The following is a 20497-nucleotide window of genomic DNA, read 5'->3' as shown; positions in this document are numbered from 1 at the left end:
AAATTTGCAGATGACACTGCCCTGATTGGGTTGATGACGAAAGATGATGACACCCAGTATATTGAGCAAATCAGTGATTTTGAGAAATATTGTGAGAGTAATTTCCTGGTTTTAAATGTTAATAAAACAAAGGAAATGGTAATAGATTTCCGTAAGTGTGGGGCTATCCCGAGTCCTGTCCGTATTAAAGCCCATGATGTTGAGCGTGTGGATCACTATACATACTTAGGGGTTGTACTTGATAATTCCTTGTCCTGGCATAGCCATGTGGATGCCACACTGAAGAAACTTAACTCTAGAATGCACTGTCTGCGTAAAATGAAAACTTTTCAAATTGATGAACGTATTCTGACCATGTTTTATACTTCCACCATTTGTGGGGTATGGAATTACAATTTGATTTCTTGGGGCGGGAATGCGAGAAAGGAAGATCAGAACCGTATAGACTCTTTAATCCGTCAGGCGGGCCGCATAATTGGCAACAGCCAACCCTCTTACTCATCATGTTATACCTATCTACTCCAACAGAAATTAGACAAGATTTTAAAGGATGTCGACCACCCACTGCATAGACAATTTCAGAATGCAGTGATTCCTCGGAGCGGGAGGATGAGGCTGCCGACAGCCAAAACCAATCGTCACCCCTTCTCATTCGTCCCACAGTGCATCAGAATTCATAATCAAAATTACAGTCGCTAGTGTTCTTGCCCTCTGGTTACACCTTCACTGTTTTTATCATACTTAGTCTTGCCATTATTGTCTTATTGTTTTATGTGAGTCATTTTCCATGTGCTGTATTTTAATGTTATATCCATCTTATTCTGTACATCGAGCATTTAATTACCCGAAATGGGTTTAATAAAGTGAATCTTATCTTATCTTATCTTATAAGTTAAAGCATGCCGTCTGCTCGTCCTTGTTCACCATGTCTCTCCATCTGTCAACATGTAATCTTGGACATCTCGTCCTTCGTCTGTCCTGTACAGTATGACTATGTATTGCAATAAAATAAGATGTTAATACTCAACGTGGACTGTGTTCTACTTGATTGTGATTGTGAGACAATGTGATGATGCAATTACAAACTTTTCTCAAAGTTAACAATTCTTGAGACAAGCTGTTTTTCTTTGAAAGATTCTGACAATTTTATCTCTGCTGACCTAAAATATAGCTCACCCACACCCGAAAAACAATAGAAGTTGTAATGGGAAAACCACATGCCAAGTGTATGTACCACTAGTCAATACTACCCTTTTGGAGGTTTGTGGTTTAAACTTAGTTCTCAATCTATGAATGACATCTGTTGAAGGTCTCTTTAACCTCCACCGAAAACTACACACTTGTTGCAAATCATACTTCTACAAGTTAATATCATTCTTGCAATATTAAGAATTAAAGATTTTCACATTTTGATCTCCACTTACAGCAAGTAACTTTTCACTCACACCAAAAACAACACTGACCATGTGAATTTGATAAGCAATAATAATTATAAAATTTGATATTTATTGCGCTTTATACCAGCGATAGGTCTCAAAGCACTTTACAGACGTTATATATTATCTCTGGTCAATGATAACCTGTCCCAGAGACAATCCCTCCAGCCAGCTGCAGTTATATACTGCTCCCAATGAAAAGTTACCTCACAGGTACCCATTTAACCCCTGGGTGGAGAGAGGCAAGTGAGATAAAGCAAATTGCCCAAGGACACAACGTAATGAACTAGGCAGGAATCGAACCAGCAATGCTTGGATCACGAGTCGGACGCCTTAGCCAATTGGCCACCACGCTCTCAATATAATAGTACATTTATAATACTATGACATTTGCCAACATTTTACACTTCTTCTTCTGATCTCTCACTAAAACGCCAACAATTTCAGAAGTTGACATTTCTTGACCTCCCCACCATTTTTTAAAATACCCAAGACATGTTTTGAATCTTTAGATATTGAACTATCCAGGACTGAACAAAAAATAACCTGGAAATGATAACATTAATGATTTTTATTGGTCCATGAAATAGCAGAAATATTGTGCCCAAAAGTATTAGCACACAATTCTAAATATGTTATGGAACATCCCAAACTATATCAAACAATAGCACAATTTATACTATCTGCTACCTAAATAGAACATATGCAAACCTTTACAGGCACCTTTAGAAATAATTAAAACTTTAAACAACAGTACTTAAATATTTATTACTTTTACTCATTCTTGCTTGTATTCCTGAGGGGATCACTGCATGGCTAACAACAAATTACAGAAAGGCAATTAACTTATTAAGAGAAGCTTTCATTCTGATGTGGATATAGGTCAATTGGTATCTACACAAAACATGTTCCAACTTACAGTATTCCTGCAGGGTTACTGGTTCAAATCTAAATCCCCAAAACTATATATGTGTATTATATATATGTGTATATATGTGTATTACTGAACATATTGCCACAAAACAATGTAAATTAAAATCAAGAAAAAGTGAAAAAAAATCATTTATATTTGAACAAGAAAGACAATGGGTATTTATAGGGCCATATGAAAACAAAGGAAAAATGAATAAATCCCGGTAAGAAATTTGCATACAAAAATGATCATTTTACCTGTCTAGATATAACAATTTCTTATATAGATACCAAAATAGAAATTTAAAAAGATAATTGCGGTGTAACAAAGTCAAAACAAAATGGTAACGTTGAAAATCTCTGGCTTTAACAGAAATTCACACACTGTGTTGGTTTTTAAGGCATACTTCTTGGTGTAACGATTACATTTAAAGGCGTTTGAAAAAAATATATTGAAAAGGACTGTTACTACCAGCCAGTGGCGTAGGAAGGTACTTTTGAGTGGGGGGGGGGGCTGAAGACTGATGGCCAGCCTGGGGGAGGGGTCTAAGGGGAGGGGGTGTCCCCCCTTTTTTGTGTGCATTTTTTGCATTTCCAGGTGGCCTCAGATTCAATTTGGTGCAATATAGCACACTTCAACACCCACTCCATTTTGTAAACTTAATTTTGTATTTTCACCTGGCCTTAGATGCAATTTGGTGCTCCAAATGAGATTATTTTTCTCATTTGGAAATGAAAAAGGGGTTTTCTGACTTGCGAACCGGGGGGGGGGCGGAATGATACTTCCGCCCCTCCACATTTTTCACTGGGGGGCTGGCGCCCCCCAGCCCCCAGCCCCCCGGTTCCTACGCCCTTGCTACCAGCTGCAAAACCTACTGGACAAACTTTGTAAATTTTTAAAAAAAGTTTTACTTTAAACAAGGAATTTTACATAATTTAGCCTCAGTTTAATCAGAAGAACAAGTGGCGTTGACTTAGAAATACAACAATAACAAAAGTTACGAAATGAAACAGAATAACCGTGGTAAAAGTAACATTCGTTACAACATTCTCAAGGCACAAAACTCCCCTTTTGCAATTCACTCGCTCAACTTGGTTTTTTTTTTATATCATACAAGTTGAAAATAATTTCATGAATTCATTTCCAAAGAATTAAAATATCACCTGGCAATTAAGATATAACTAAAGCGCTCACCTTCAGCACAATTTTGTGAAAACTGAACTTTACCCATAAAGGCAACATTGTTGGAAAAAGTATAACAAAAATATGTGACTTTGTACTCATACAGAAAATGTTGGAGAATAAGGAGTGAATATCAGTGGCTCATGTCATACTCATTGTGCCTCAGGAAAAAGGCCAAAAAATGAATCATCTTCAGCGATGTTTTCCACACACTCCTATAATAAAAGGCCGGCCATGCTATGCAAAGGGCCCACTGATCCGGCTCACCCTGTGTGCTGTTTCTCATGGTTGCTTAGACCTGTTGCATAGTTGAAGGATTTGTCACAGTACTTGCAATGATAATGCCGTATGCCTGTGTGTAACCTCTCGTGAATTCGCATGCTGGAAGCAACGCGGAATCTTTTCTCATAGTATTGGCATTGAAAAGGTTTCTCCCCCTGCAGTCTGCACCAACTGATGCTTGGCCAAAGAACTAGGATCGTTATACACTTTATCTTTTATTGCACTTGTATGTTCTTTCATCTGAATGTGTCTTCTCGTGACGTTTGAGGGCACCCAGTTGTGAGAACATTTTGCCGCAGGAACTGCACAAAAACGCCTTGTTCCTAGAACGTATCATTTCGTGTCGAATTACATACTCTGATCGTGCAAAGCATTTGCCGCAGTAATGACACTGGAATCTATCCTCGCCGGAATGTAACCTTCTGTGCTTTTCCAAATTTAAGGACGATTTAAAGCTCTTCTCACATGTGTAACAACGAAAGAATCCATGTTGCTCTTGATGAATATTCAAATTTCCACGCTTGCTGAAAGTTTCGTTGCACACGGCGCACTCGAAGGCGTGTCACCCTTGTGTGTTTCACAGTGGTCTTCTAATTGACTTGAGTCTGCATAAACTCTGCCACAAAAATAACACTGGTAGGATTCTTTGCCTTCGTGGATCTTCATGTGACCTCTCGAGTTCCGATTATTTGCGAACCTTTTACCGCAGTATTTACAAACGACGTGCTTCTCGCCAGTATGCGCCTTGTAATGGTACCTCAACGAGCTGTTATTTTTTAAAACTTTATCGCAAATTTGATACTGGAATGGCTTCTCGCCGGTGTGCAATCACGTGTGGCTTCTATGGGATGTTCTCCAGGCAAACTTCTCATCGCAAAAATTGCACTGGAACGGTTTTTTTCTCATGTGTGTGTCCTTTCGTGACCTCTCAGACTTGACATATACGAAACGGTTTGTTACACTTGCGGCATCTAAATGGCTTCTCTCCAGTATGAATTCTGTGGTGTCGCTTTAATGCAGAACGTTGGCGAAATTCCTCTCTACAACATAGGCACTCATTGCCTTGTTTGGCTGAATGTGTCCACTCATGTCTCTGAAAGTTGTGCAATCGTCTGTAGGTTTTATCGCAGGGCTTACAATGATAAGACTTGTCCTTACTTGATATAAGGTACTTTTTAATTGGTACTTTTTAAGAAAAAGTCACCCAGGAAAGAACCTGGGCACGAAAACCAAACTACCAAACGACTGATCCGCAATCAACCCCAGTCCCTTTGAATCGGGATTGTGACTGTGTGATCATCGTCGGATGTGCATCACCATTCCCCTCGAAAGGGAACAGATACTACACATGATCTTAGCCAAAAGGCCGAGAAGCGAATAGTTCTAAAGGTAGGCCTACTTTTTAAGAAAAAGTCGCCCAGGAAAGAACCTGGGCACGAAAACCAAACTACTGAACGACTGATCCGCTTCTAACCCCAGTCCCCTTGCATCGGGACTGTGACTGTGACGAATAGTTCTAAAGGTACACTTAATAAGAGAAATGTGCCATTTGTTGTGACACTCCGCGAATAGGTTTAAATTATCATATGTAAAGGCTCATAACATGTCCACGTCATGAACAGTTTGCCTACATTTAGTATACAGTAGGCCTAGTGTCAAAGTCAGGAGATGGTGACCAACATGCGTACGTCACAAAGTAGTCATTTATGAGCTCTGTATATACACAGCATTACGTAAACAAGGGGCTATACCAATTCTTAATTATGTAACTGATATCGTTACATATCCAGATTTGTCACTACACATTCAGGGAGAAATCCTCACATATACTAATTGTCAAGACTACCAGCAACAACACACAGGGCATGACACAAGTACGCCGTCACCGTCAATTCAGAAAGACGGCGCTCGTCCCCTTCTCCTCACAGATTCCGTATTTAGACAAGGCTTCTCGTTTCCCTCCATTAATGTACCCTCCACAACTTACCCCCCACAAGTTACCCTCCTCATTGGGGTGCATCCGTTGCTTACTACACTACTAGGCCAGGCCAGGCCCGCCCACCCCCCCCCTTGAAAATATATAGTGATTCGTAATAGTACGAAAATGAGGGTAATACGTTCAGCTATTGTGTTTTATGTTGTATGGGTGAATGAGGTGTACTTCTTTCTGTTGTAACACTGACATAGCTCACAGTCAACACAAAGACCTAAATATATAAGCGCGCTTTCGTGTCCAGATTCCTCCGATGTGCAAATGTATATATATATATATAGTTTACGTTCATAATCACTAAACATGTATGCAAGTTGCAACCTATACCCCATACAGTAATGTAAATTCAAACTAATGTGTGTGCCTATCCGAAACGTATTTTTTTCATCGAAAAATGTCAATTTTTTTGGCTTACAATAAACTTTTTTCAATCTATTGCAACATTCTGCATCTAAGCACCCTTGATTTACCAAAATTTTCCACCCCCCCCCAGAATAATTTGGTTGGGAATGGACTATCTTTCATACCTGCCAATATTTGGACAATAATCGTAATGCCTTGTTTGTACGAGAATTTCAAATGACTTAGTTGATCCTATCTTTGTATAGGAATTCTAAATGCATCAGATCGCACTATTTGACGTATCAAAGTGCCAACTTTTCCGGGGGGTGGGGGAGGGGTGGGGAGGGGCACTACATTATACAGCTCGGGCCTTCGGCGCATGCTCTTCCGATATCGCCATTTTTTACTTCATCAACCACATATCAGGGCCTCCATTCCCCAGCCCCCCCCCCATTCAGCTCATTTGGTGCCCTACTTGGTCCCTTTTGGGCATGTAAGACAAATAATAATAACACAAAGCCTAAGAATTAATTTACACCTAATTATATATTCCCCATATGGTTTCCCCTCAGCATATATAGGCGACGGCTACTATTAGAATGCCGTAGCGTGCTTTTATATCTGGTTATTGACGTAGCAATTTAATATATACTTACAAGTACACCAGCCAGTTGCAATAATCACGGATTTGTGCCTATATAGCCAAGAACACCTGCCATAGTTCTCTATCCATATCACGTGAATTAATTATCAAAGTATGATTACCTTCAACTACCTGTGTAAAACTTAGAATATTAAGTAAAGTTTTATTCTTCTCATACAAAGTGAAAGTTATCGAATAACATTATATATATATATATATATATATATATATATATATATATATATATATATATATATATATATATATATATATATATATATATATGTATATATATATATATATATATATATATAAAGTTTTTTCACTGTTCTTGATTTTCCAACTCATTACGATTTTCATTTATATATATATATATATATTAATGAAAACGTAATGAGAAGGAAATATATATATATATATATACATATATATATATATATATATATATATATATATATATGTATATATATATGTATATATATATATATATATAGCTCTGGTAAGCTCTAAACACAAGATTGTGATAAAAAGTAATTTATATGGGCTTGAAAAGACGGGGGGGGGGGGGGCGTACACCCGTAGCAGTGGTCTATTTCTTTCCCGGGTGTCTAAATCTAAAATACAAAATAACCGACTAAAACATTTGTCAACGATTGATGATGACATTTTGTTCCTTCTGGCGAAGATCTCCGAAACTGGCCACCGATTTTCTGTTCCCTTTCTCCCTAAAATAAACACACACATTGTTTTGATGTAAAACTCAATGTAAAACTTGAGTTTTCAGTGTGTAGGCCTAATGGCCTGAATATTCATGAAATGAGGAGAAGGAAGTTGTAAGCCTCGAGTCTTACATTTTGTACTGACTGACATCTTCTGTTCCTGGGTACAGTTATCATATATAAGAACCGAGTAAAAGCCTATACTTGCTGGTATATCTTATTTCTAAACATTAAATATATACATAACTATTTACATAGATATATATATGTGTAACCAAAGTTTTATTGATATTAAATATTGCTTAAAGGTTAAGTAATAAATTAGGAAATTTGATGTTTCTATCTTAGAAGAACAAGTTTGCGGGCAAAAAGCGTAACGGAAAAGTGCAAGCAACTTACGGTCTTGTGATCTGAGAACAGCCTCCAACGTGAACATTCTTTAAAGTTAAGTTCTACCTGCTTGTGCTAAACTCTTTGATACTTCATTAGAAAAAGACATTAATTTATTGGCGAAAAGAAAATTCAAATACCGACTCGAGTGAACTTTTACACCTTATGAAGGAAGCGGTATATATAGGAAAAAAGCCAAGAACGTTGGTTGGGTCTTTTTACAGACACCATATGTTACCGAAAGGAGCTAATTGTCAGGAGCAACACTGAAGAGTGTAAACCACGTAATGGTAGTTTAAGACGTGGTGTACTCGGAGTCGTTCATCGTTTTTTGATTTAAAACTAAAGTCACCTGAGAACTTATCTACCCAGTGCTCAAGTCAAATTTAAAAATCAAATTCACTTTTATTTGGACACCAAAAGAAAGAAAGAAAGAAAGTGTTTTTACGGCAGACCGTCTTTCTGTGCTGCAGCTTGATGATAATATTTCGACAAGGAAACGGAGTGGATTCTAAAATATCTTCTCACTCTATCACTCGAATTTGGTTCTTAAAGCAAGAAACAGTACGGCGGACCGATTTGTCTAAACCGCGTACCATGACATAAATTTATCAATTATATGTTTCCTATAGACTCATTTATTGTAGCATATATACATGAACTGAATGAGTCAAAGACACATGATCAATTCGCGTCCTTTTTGTTGGATATTTCGTCAACGCCTGATTGTTTGAAACAACGTACATTTATCGCTGGAGTGAGAGCAAGTTCATCCGATACTCATGAATGTTATACCTGTTGAGGTTAACTGAAATAAATGTGAAATAATGGTATGTAAGTATCTTTACATAGCAATAACTCATATTATAGTGATGAACTTGTATTAGACACCTTTGTTCCCATACAGTGTGGCAGATGCGCCCTATCCTAATTACTGGCAGCTGTGACGCAGGATTTTATGACATGCAGGGAACTCCCTGATGAGATGTGTGTATCTCGCACTCCCTCTTTCTATGTATAGGTATATATATATATATATATATATATATATAGATAGATAGATAGATAGATTAGATAGATAGATAGATAGATAGATAGATAGATAGATAGATAGATAGATAGATAGATAGATAGATAGATAGATAGATAGATAGATAGATAGATAGATAGATAGATAGATAGATAGATAGATAGATAGATAGATAGATAGATAGATAGATAGATAGATAGATAGATAGATAGATAGATAGATAGATAGATAGATAGATAGATAGATAGATAGATAGATAGATAGATAGATAGATAGATAGATAGATAGATAGATAGATAGATAGATAGATAGATAGATAGATAGATAGATAGATAGATAGATAGATAGATAGATAGATAGATAGATAGATAGATAGATAGATAGATAGATAGATAGATAGATAGATAGATAGATAGATAGATAGATAGATAGATAGATAGATAGATAGATAGATAGATAGATAGATAGATAGATAGATAGATAGATAGATAGATAGATAGATAGATAGATAGATAGATAGATAGATAGATAGATAGATAGATAGATAGATAGATAGATAGATAGATAGATAGATAGATAGATAGATAGATAGATAGATAGATAGATAGATAGATAGATAGATAGATAGATAGATAGATAGATAGATAGATAGATAGATAGATAGATAGATAGATAGATAGATAGATAGATAGATAGATAGATAGATAGATAGATAGATAGATAGATAGATAGATAGATAGATAGATAGATAGATAGATAGATAGATAGATAGATAGATAGATAGATAGATAGATAGATAGATAGATAGATAGATAGATAGATAGATAGATAGATAGATAGATAGATAGATAGATAGATAGATAGATAGATAGATAGATAGATAGATAGATAGATAGATAGATAGATAGATAGATAGATAGATAGATAGATAGATAGATAGATAGATAGATAGATAGATAGATAGATAGATAGATAGATAGATAGATAGATAGATAGATAGATAGATAGATAGATAGATAGATAGATAGATAGATAGATAGATAGATAGATAGATAGATAGATAGATAGATAGATAGATAGATAGATAGATAGATAGATAGATAGATAGATAGATAGATAGATAGATAGATAGATAGATAGATAGATAGATAGATAGATAGATAGATAGATAGATAGATAGATAGATAGATAGATAGATAGATAGATAGATAGATAGATAGATAGATAGATAGATAGATAGATAGATAGATAGATAGATAGATATATATATATATATATATATATATATATATATCATCTTACATCCGTCATGCTGCATATGCCACACATCTTAAAAAATCAGCCGTTGTTATCCGAGATTTGTATAATATATATTTGAGCAAATTGATAAAATATAGTATACACCATTTGATGTTCCTAACAGTTGCATCGCTGGTTTAAAGAAAGTTTCAAGGTATGTACGTGTGTTTGTGTGAGTGCATGTATGTATGTAATAGGTGTGTAAGGTTAAATGGTTTGCTTCCCACAGTGAGATGAGGAAGGAAAAATTTGTAACCAATGGCGTAGATTTTTGTCTCAAAATGTCGTCTCTAATCTCATTTAGTTTTACTGTTTTCTCAAACAATTTTAGATTCTTCTCAGTGAAATATTTTGTTACATATCAAAATTTGACTAGGCCCAATATATCGAAAATTTCGTCTGAATTTCGGCTTATCAGATCGAAATTTACACTTTTTATCTGCAACTTACCACTGTTTGTTTTTTTATCCCAAAATCATTTGATTTTCTCATATAATTTCAATTTTCTAGGCTCTTCAACTCGAAATTTGGACGTTGTGTTTTTGAATTTCGACTGGTCATTTCTTGTTTTTTAATTTTTTGATGTAGAAATGTGCACAATAACTTTGCCTTTTAATGAAATGTTGACTATATTTATTGGTTGGACCGTTTGTTCGTGTGGAGATGTAAGTTATCTGCAGGGAGATATTTGTATATATACAAGAAAATGAACAAAGTTAAACCGACTAGGAAATGATAAACAAGATCAAAGAAAGGGATTAAAACCGGTAACTTTTGGAATTACAAGCCCTGCGCTCTAGCAACTATGCTAATCAGCCCTTAGTTGGTGGCCATCCCAATACGACCATATCTTTGGCTGGCGTGCCAGTTAGTAGCCACAGTACCCTTGTTACTTGTACCAATGTAACTTATTATTCATTGTTATATTTTGCTTGTGCTTAAGTTAAATTTAAGGTTCTGTGTCAAATGTAGTTTAGGTGCAGAAAAGCTAAGGGCTCCAGCTCTCACTCGTTAACCCGGGCTCCTTAAAATGTAAAGTTTATTGCTTCTAAACTAGGTCTATAAGTAATACTAAAAGTATCGAAATGTAGATGAATCGTAATGAAATTAATCAACTAATCAATCAGTGATTTATACTTGTTTATCAGTTTTCGAATCTGATTGACCTTTTGTCCAAATATAAGAAGATTATCTCGACAAGCATACTCCAGATCCCAGCTAGATGCCTAAAGTAATTCAGGCGAGCGAATCAGATCAAGTATGGTATGGCAACAAGCCCCTCCATGTATTCACTCCCAATGGCAAAATGATGACCAAAAATTTCCGAGAAATCTAGCCTTCAGCCTGAAGTATACTTACCACAAGGTGCGAGCAATAACGATTATCTAGCAATGCTGGTATTATTGTTATGGTGTTCAGCGGCCTCCGAAACAAACATAGGCCTAACGTTAGTTTAAATTGTCAGAAGCTACTGGAGGCTTCGAATAGACAAACTATGCAATATTGAAATATCCTGAGAGCAGCGATCCAAGTCATCGAACCAACTAAAGACAGTTGTTACATACTACAGTAGCCAGAGTTAAACTCTCGATTCAAGAAATGAACGTTTCAAGGAACAGTAAACGTCATTCTCCAAAACAAGCAATGTTCCATGTCCTTGTTCACGGTTATTTCCGTCTGATCAAATTTTAAAGCAATCGTACTAAACAAAGTTACTTTTTCTTTAATAAATGTTTTGATGGAATTGTTTACATTTGTTTACGACAGTAACTATACATCTCAACTCAGTATATTGTGTTATATACTAAGTACGTATCCGTATATTACACAATGACCGTTATTTTAATTCACTGTATCGCTGAGCACACCGATTCGTGTTACGATACATATTATGTGTAACCTTATTGCTGGATGCACTCGGCCAATGAAGTCGTGAAATATAATTTCACTAAAATGGCACTGAATGCCACCTAAGTTTAATTGCATTTCACTTAAGTAGAAAGCGTTTCACTTACGTAAAATTAGGGGGTAAATGTTAAAACAGATTCTTTGGCAAGTCGTTTTAACATTTTCCTCCCAATTCTACATACTTGAAATGCAATTCGAATTAAGTAAAATGCATTGTACTTAAGTGAAATAGAATTGCACTTAAGTAGAGTACAAATTATTCTAATTAACTTCAGTGTTATGCAGTTTCACTTAAGTAGAATTGTATTCCACTTAAGTGGAATTCTATTCACTTCAGTAAAATAGGCAATATTTTACGTTTGTACAGCTAACGTATTGGATTCGTTTTTTATAGTAAAGGTCAGTAGTGCACCAGATGTTGTAGGCAATATTTAAATCAGTTTCAAGATGGGTCGTAAGATGTGGTTCTTAGACACGAGGTGAAACGATTGATGAAGGAAAATAAGGATATCTCTCAGGGGCTCCTTTATCAAATCCAAGTTCCTACCCCTCAGTGCAAAGTCAGTAGGGGCAATTTTGTTGAAATCCTTTTCACGTCACTGGACCGAGGTGACTGATTCGAATCTCGTTCTAGCTCATTTTGTCTGCTCTAATTTTCAAAGTTGTTATGATTTATGAACCATTCACTGAATTAAAACATCGTTTGTGCTTCTGGAGACTAACTCGAGAAAACGGGTTTTTAATGGCTTGAAAATATCCTTAAGTTTATAGAAGTTTCAAAATATGTCGTTATCGTTGTTGTTACCATAGGTTATGCTGGTGTTAGTGACTTCCAGCTGTTCACACCCTGTACCTTTCTCTAACCATAGATTGTATCACATCGGTGAACAAATAAAATGAGACACACATCGATCATCATCTTAAGTCTCTGTGATAGATATAACCATAACACTTCGCCAAACAGCTAATATCGTATTCTCAATATGACATCATCGCACCATACGTGCCTTAATATGTATGTTTTTCTTTATTTATTACAAATTTAAAACTCTTCAAATGATTTACGGTTGGCATTGGTTTCATTGTAAACACTGTTAACATTCAACCGTGAAAATATGACAGGAACAACAAATGGTTAAAGTTGAAAATGTTAGATCCTAGTCGCACTATATTATCTCAGGTTTACAAAACGACGGTTCCCAGAGACGATTTTTAAACTAGGAGATTTCCCAAGTGAGCACCATTTTTCTTAAACGTTTGGGGGAGTTATTCACAACATTTCCGTTTTTTAATTTCTCATTAAGCCTCCCAACATTTGTTTCGAGACTCACTAGGATAGATAGATTTACAAGAATCACAGCGATCCTCCTAATGGCCTCCTCTGTGTGCCTGTGTCAAAGTGAGTAAAGCAAAGTAATGTTATAGTGTATTGTTATTCCATGTCCGGCCATATGATTACCATTATTATTTGTCCTAGACAAGTTTACCTGCTTAAACTTTGATTTTCACAGTTGATCCCGTTTAGAAGTATATACTTCTTCTATAGCATCGCATGGTACGTAAATTTTACAAGTTTGCATATCGATTACCTTTGCAAGGAATAAATATGTCCTTTATAGAAGCCCAGTTGTAATATAAATATGATAAAGCAATACTCATATGATAAACCTCTCCCGTCCCCCCCCCCCCTCTCCACTCACCGCTATCTGTGTCTCATAGGCATTTTTGTCAATATTGGTACCCTCTCTTTATTGCCATAGAAGGAAAATGGAGTGAAGTAGCCGAAGCATGTTTAGGAGGTTATAACGATTGGTCAGGTACGGCGTCATCTCTTGATCAATGTAAGAGAATTTGTGAGGGTCAGACGTCCTTCCGGTGTTTGTCGGTCGACTTCAACGGCGAAACTTGTATGAACAGCCGCCATAATCGTAACAGCGTACAGCCAAGTGGAGATTTTAGGCAACCTTGCAATGCTCAGACAACATTTCAGTACGCAGAACGTTTGGATATGGGTAAATATTTACTTTTATAGAGCTGTATAGTGGAGTAAACATGGTTGTCACAAGTTGCATATCTTGTTGCATATTTTGTTATCATGACCGAAAAATGTGTTCACTCCGGTGGCACATCGTTATACAACCACCAAGGATATTACCTTGAAGGTTGAGGTGAAGTTTAAGATTAATTAATAAGCGAAGTCATTTCATACATGACTATGAAATTTTCAACCATTCGTTGTTTTGGGCATTTATTTCATAGGAGCCACAAGAACAGCATTTATAAACTTCTACTGTATGAGGCAATCACTCAAAGACAATATTGATTAAAGCCTATATTGAAGTGAGGTTAAATAATAGCCATGATAGCATGATGTCTGCATTGCTTTCATATAACATTGTCTGGTGTAATCAAGGCAATGAAACGTTCTTTTAGTTACATGGTTTTCACCGTATTGTGAATTTCTATACAACTAAAACAGACAATGAATATAAAATATTGCCTACAATAACATATATCCGTCCACGTTTTTCAAAATGGTCGATCTCAATGCCAAACATTCTTTCGTTCAGTTTCTTTAAATTCATATTTTTGTTTATTGGTTTGCATTGATGTCATCGTATCGCTTTGCTTCATTCTTCTTATTCATTGAGACCTGTTTGATTGTCTTAATAATTTTTCTGCTTTCTGTGGCTATTAAGCCTCTTTCTCGTTCATAAGTACTTCGGGCATGTTATCGTTAATCTTGTTTTCCTGCTGTTAATGCTGATTCATCCTGTCCTTTTCTGACATCTTGGCGTTATTTTGCATACAGTTTTGCGTCATTCTTTTAGCATTGGTAGGCTATGTCTTATAGTTCACATTCGTGTTTGTGAAGTACAACCATGTTCACTTTGAGCGATTCTTTCTCGCGTTTTGCTTGTTTAGTCACGTCAACCTTTGTGAGCTGCAGAATGTCATAAGGTGAATCCCTTGTCACTAATAGACACAAATGAAACAATGGAAAAGTGGTAATAGCATGAGTACGTAATAACCAATACTTCTACATAAAAAAGCATGCCTTAATGCAACCGTGCACAACTTGTATCAAACACAAGGAAGAATTACAAATGATATTATATTCTACCATATACATGGAGGTGCATCACCATTTTTCTTCTCTTGAACAGGTTTATGTTGAACATCAAAAGTGGACGACTGCAATTGCAATGGCCAACAACCAAATCCTGCATTGCCATGTTTCACTGTTCTAACCATTGCAAGGGTCTGTGATCTGTGTGAACCTATACAGAACGTAGTACCATACAAATGCACAAATGTGCATGTATCTTTTCAATCGCCCAGACTATGACAATAATTGAATATTTCCTTTCCCTATATGGACACCTTATCGGCTTTACTACATCACTAGATTCTCATGCCCATCCATTTTGAATTGCCTCAACCTTTGTTGGAAACTGGTGCACATTAACTTTGCATTATCTTCGATGACTCACAAATTTACTGGAATTTGCAGTCAGACCAGCTTCACTCATTTCCTCCAAAACCTGTTTTTCATGTTCCTCTTCTATTTGTCTTGCTTTTGTTCTCTCCAGGTTTGGGTTTGATACACATTCAGAAATTAGGTTTGGGTTTTACTAACATCAGGCTGAATTCCTCATTCTTAATTCCAACTTGAAATACATTATTAACTTCACCACAATCAACCCACGGCTTAAGCATGTTTATATGAAACACAACCTTCCTGTTTCTACTTCTGGTTTCTATTTTAACTTCATAGTCAACCTCGTTAACTACTCTGGTAATTCCAAATGGCCCCTGCCACTGAGCTATCAGTTTATTTGGATCTGTAGGCAGAAGTACAAATACTTTCTTTCTAACCAACTTCATACCTTCGACTGCAAGCATTTCTATCGCACTATGTCCTTTGTTTGTCTTGTGACCTATGTAGGGACGACTTAGCAACATGGGGCAGCTCTATTAATCTTTGCGTCACTGCAAGAATTTATGCGATTACAGTTTTGCCATCGGCATAACCCATCTTGTAATCATGAATCATGTAAATTTCCAAAGGGGCCTCGTGAACTTCTGAAATATAGGAGAACAAATGGACTAAATTTTGTACTCTCTTGGGGTACCTCCCTATATGCAAACAATCATAATGGGACAAGTTTGTCCCACTGGGTGGCTTCCTGGTCAACAAACAACTTTAACATCGAATTAAGAGTGCCAATAAATCTTTCTACTATTCCATTGATCTGAGGGTAACATAGATAGATAGGATATAATATTAATATTAAGGAGTTCACAAATCTCCTTTAAAAAGTCTCGACGTAAAAATTAGTACCTTGATCTGTCAAGTTCTCTTGAAGTAATTATTCCCCAGCAAATACTGTATTCATCTCCTGTGCAATAGTTTTTGCTTACAATATTTCGAACTAAAATGACTTCTGGGTATCATGCTGCATAATCTACAAGTACTAGTGTATACTTGTTCCCAGTTTGGATCTTGACAATGACACCAAAATATCCGTACCCTCTCTCTTGAACAGTGCATCTATAATATAGGAAGAGAAATCGTGGGTGCCTTTACTGCTCCATAATGTTAGGAGTCTTTTGGCATTTTACACAAGACTGACAAAAATCTGCTACAACCTTAACAATCCCGGGCAAATAAATATCGTTATCAGCCTGGGTGTTGTTTTTCTCCCGAAATTGGGATACCATGGCCAATTTGTATCTTATCTCTAACACCAGTAGTACTGTTACATATATAATCTCTTATATCTAACTCCTAACAAGATGACCATTTCTCTTCAATATGACATCTGGTTCAAAGAAACATTTCCACATGATTTGTAACATCATCACTAATTGACACTCTCTTCTATCACATACTAATTAAAGACTTAAGTCTGACTGTTGTGCCTCATTCCAACAATTTCATCATCATTGGTATTTGATCCAAAACTTCCCTCATCAATTCCTTCGGTTCTTTATCTTCGTCTACTTCATCTTCTTCTTTTGACTAACGATCCCCAGTTTCTTTTTCAATTACTTCATCTATCTTTCTTTCCTTTGCTTTACTAAATCTGCTCGAGGCAGAAGCACTGAAAGCACAAAAAATATTCAATACAAAAATGCAGGAGAAGTATATCTCCAAACCCCTCATGTTTAACGACGTGTGGCAACCATTCTAGAAATCCTCTTATTTAGTAGGAGATCACATTTAGTGTATGTAGATAACAGCAAAACTAACATCAGAACTTCATGACAGTAAAATAAATTATTCGTATTCCAATGACGCACACACCAAAATATGTCGTGTGTCTTACCCACAGACTATGGCTGGACGATCCCTGTTTCTGGTTGCATTAGAGGCTACAACGATAAAGACATCAGGGAGGTGGATGATATGGACGACTGCCACCAAAGATGCGAAGACGAGACTGAATGTGTATGTTTGTCAATAGATTACGAATCTGATTTGAAAATATGTTTTCTGAGCCGACACAATCGTGCAAGTATTCGATCTCTTGGTATATATTCGCAGCCTTGTTACGCAGAAGGTTATCAGCACTCAGAAAAGACGGATACAGGTATTTATTTATTTATTTTAAATTTTATAAATAGCACAGTCCGTCAGAGAACACTTCCCTTGTTGAGACCCTTGATCATTTTCTATTCTCTCCTCCCTCACGAAAAAGCCTATGGAAAACAGGTCAAATTGACCTCTGTCCACAGAATAGTTCAAAACATTAAACAATGCATAAAGATATAAAATGTTAGTACAGTGCAACCTAAAGAGACATCACAAATTTTCGAACCCTTCCGAAAAGGGCGAAATATAGCACCATTGTTCAGCTGGGCACTCTCTATGTTACAAAAATCTTTCAAAAAATCCTTACCCTAAACTTCCTAACATCTAATTACCCCCCCCCCCCCCCCGTCCCCGTCCGTATTTATTAACAGTCTGGTTCGAACAATTAGACGTCGCATTGCGAATAAGCATATGCAATTGTATTTAAACTAAGACCGGTACTGTTACAGTTTTCGTACATAACGTAAATTTCGTCAAGAGTACCATTTAATTTGAAGCATCCAACCTGCAACATCTAGCTCGCGCCTACTTGTTCCATTGACTTACATATCAAGGTTGTGTCTATATTTTCTTTATAATACAACTCTCTTCACAATTCTTGTCGTGTTATGGCTGATCAAAATCGCAGCGTCCTCCCCGCCCCGTCCTGCCCCATCCAAAGTGTCAGTTGAAGTTAATCCTGCTACCTTATGCGGGTGGTAGTAACTTTAGATTCAAATGAGCTGTTTTCTTTACAGACTTGCATGCTTTAAAAGGGAGCAAACGACACATTGCTTTGGATGAGGACAAAACTTTTTACTAGACGAAATACAAAAGGTCTATGTGTTTCTCTTGATCAATTGAGAAGAGGTTTTCGGGGTAGTATCGAACTTGTAAAACAACTGTGACGCTTTACTAACTTATTCCTTATAGCGTTATTATTTATTAACCCAAAGCTGACCTATTTATCTTTTCAGAGTTCTACTGGAGTGACACAGTTCAGGGTTGCATTCGATTGAATAATGTAGTGCATGACAACCAGACGTCGAGCTTAAGCGCTTGTCAAGATCGTTGCGTAAGTGAAACTGCTTTCACGTGTCTCTCGATCGATGTCAAAAGCAGCCTGTGTAATCTTCAAAGTGATAATCGCAACACAGTCCGGCCGACTAGTGACTACACTCAACCGTGCTACAGCGTCGACTGGACATACTCTGAAAGAGTAAAGTTTGGTTCGTGGACAGATGACTTGGATGCGTGCATTAGAAGTCACATTATGAAAGAACTGGAAGTGCCTGATCTTGACGCCTGCAGGATGATGTGTGCCCAGACTGAGGGATGTTGCTCATTTGATTACAAAGATTCTGATCATCAGTGCGTCCTCAGCGGGTACAATAGGGCTACCGTTACTCCTTCAACGGATTACACCGAACCCTGTTACGTATCAGGCTACCGGTACTCTGAGAGAGTCGACAAGTTTTTTAGGCATTTAGATTAAACTCTGTGTCTACATTTACAGTGGCAACACATTGCATGCTCTAACGATGTGGAACCAGATACGTAAGTCTTTTTATAGGTAATATTGCTTTAATGGTTCTTTTATCGAGTTGGTAAATTTGGTATCCTGATCTCGAGAATTCTTCCAAGGTTTTTACAGTACTTTAGATAAGAAATTTACAACTGTGACATGGAAAGTAAGATTCCTCTCCTGTTTTCTGTGAGAGAAGAAGAGACGTGACAAACTGTTTGTCTGTGTATTATACAACATTTACTCAAACTCATTAATGGAAAGATTTAATAAAACCTAGGAATACTCAATATCAAAACAGTGAGATGTAAGACTTACTCGTCCTCTATAATTGGAATTGGAACATCTCCATCAGGCGAGGTAACACCAACCTCGATTTCCATGAACATTTTCGGAATCTAAGTTTTCCACGTCACATCAACCTTTGACATTTAGATTTATCTTTAGATTAATAGTTATATTTTAAGGCTTAGAGAAAACTCGAATGCAAATAAACTGCACACAACATCATCAGTCTTCAAAGTTGGTATATGATGGTTTGAGACACGTACACTGATGTGTTATTATGTTTTATTTTGGGTTTTTTCCATCAAACAGCAACATTCAAGATAGATCGTAATGAGACTGTATCACTATAGGAACGATAAAATCAGATAATAAATTTGCAAAACAAATATTCCAAAGTTTTCCATTCATAGCTTTTTCTTTCACTTAAACTCCAGCAAAGGCCACGCCTTATAGTAGTTAGGTAGTCTCTACTATGCATAGTAGTTACCTTTTATAAAGAGAGTAATATGTCGGTCTTCCTGTATTCATTCATCTTTTTCCGATCTATACGTTATTGGTTTAGACATTTTGTTTCAATACGTATAAAATGTACTGCAATATTGTAATGCTTGACTGCAACATAGTTCATCGTTTCTGCCGGCTAATATACCTCTAACTGGGCAAATCTTACCAAACCTTTGTAACTTAGAACTATATTGTTTAGGCAAGTAACTTAGTCTTGCGTAGTGCAATAACGTGAGAGACAAATTCAGAGGCATTTCCGGAATATGAAGCACACACAGGTTTATGACATTATCAACCACCTAACATGGTTGCTGATTCATATCAGGGAGTGTAAGCTCAGTGGTTAACGCCGGTGCCTTTCAATGATAAGGTCCTGGGTTCGAGTCACTCCAAGATTAATGTATGTCGTCCAGTTACAGAGTTGATGGCAATTGACAATTCATAATCATGGACGTTAAAATATGA

At 36.6% G+C, this 20497-nt stretch overlaps 1 protein-coding gene and 2 pseudogenes across 1 annotated transcript; 1 reads left to right on the top strand and 2 right to left on the bottom strand.

Annotated features, from left to right (window-relative positions):
• The window catches only part of LOC139984519 (uncharacterized), a 17981-nt pseudogene extending 11433 nt beyond the window's left edge, over nt 1-6548 (bottom strand).
• On the bottom strand, nt 4977-5191 carry LOC139957832 (U2 spliceosomal RNA; annotated as a pseudogene).
• A 3784-nt stretch (nt 6549-10332) lies between the features above and the next one.
• On the top strand, nt 10333-19781 carry LOC139984880 (uncharacterized). The gene is made up of 5 exons (XM_071998997.1): nt 10333-10383; nt 13442-13536; nt 13898-14149; nt 17477-17734; nt 18693-19781. Exons 2-5 carry the CDS (start codon nt 13509-13511, stop codon nt 19208-19210), a joined length of 1056 nt encoding a protein of 351 aa, XP_071855098.1. The 5' UTR covers nt 10333-10383; nt 13442-13508; the 3' UTR covers nt 19211-19781.
• The last annotated feature ends 716 nt before the right edge of the window (nt 19782-20497 follow it).

The sequence above is a fragment of the Apostichopus japonicus genome, chromosome 17 (assembly GCF_037975245.1).
Source record: "Apostichopus japonicus isolate 1M-3 chromosome 17, ASM3797524v1, whole genome shotgun sequence".
NCBI classification, from domain to species: Eukaryota; Metazoa; Echinodermata; class Holothuroidea; order Aspidochirotida; family Stichopodidae; genus Apostichopus; species Apostichopus japonicus.
Note: the sequence above shows the minus strand (reverse complement) of the source record. Positions and strands in the feature narration are given on the sequence as shown.

What these genes read in the sequence shown, in the direction of transcription:
- LOC139984880 (XM_071998997.1), top strand. Translation starts at nt 13,509, where the DNA reads ATGGCCTCCTCTGTGTGCCTGTGTCAAA. An exon ending in CTCTGTGTGCCTGTGTCAAA is followed by an intron (nt 13,537 to 13,897) that starts GTGAGTAAAGCA and finishes TTATTGCCATAG; the next exon opens with AAGGAAAATGGAGTGAAGTA. An exon ending in CTCAGAAAAGACGGATACAG is followed by an intron (nt 17,735 to 18,692) that starts GTATTTATTTAT and finishes TTATCTTTTCAG; the next exon opens with AGTTCTACTGGAGTGACACA.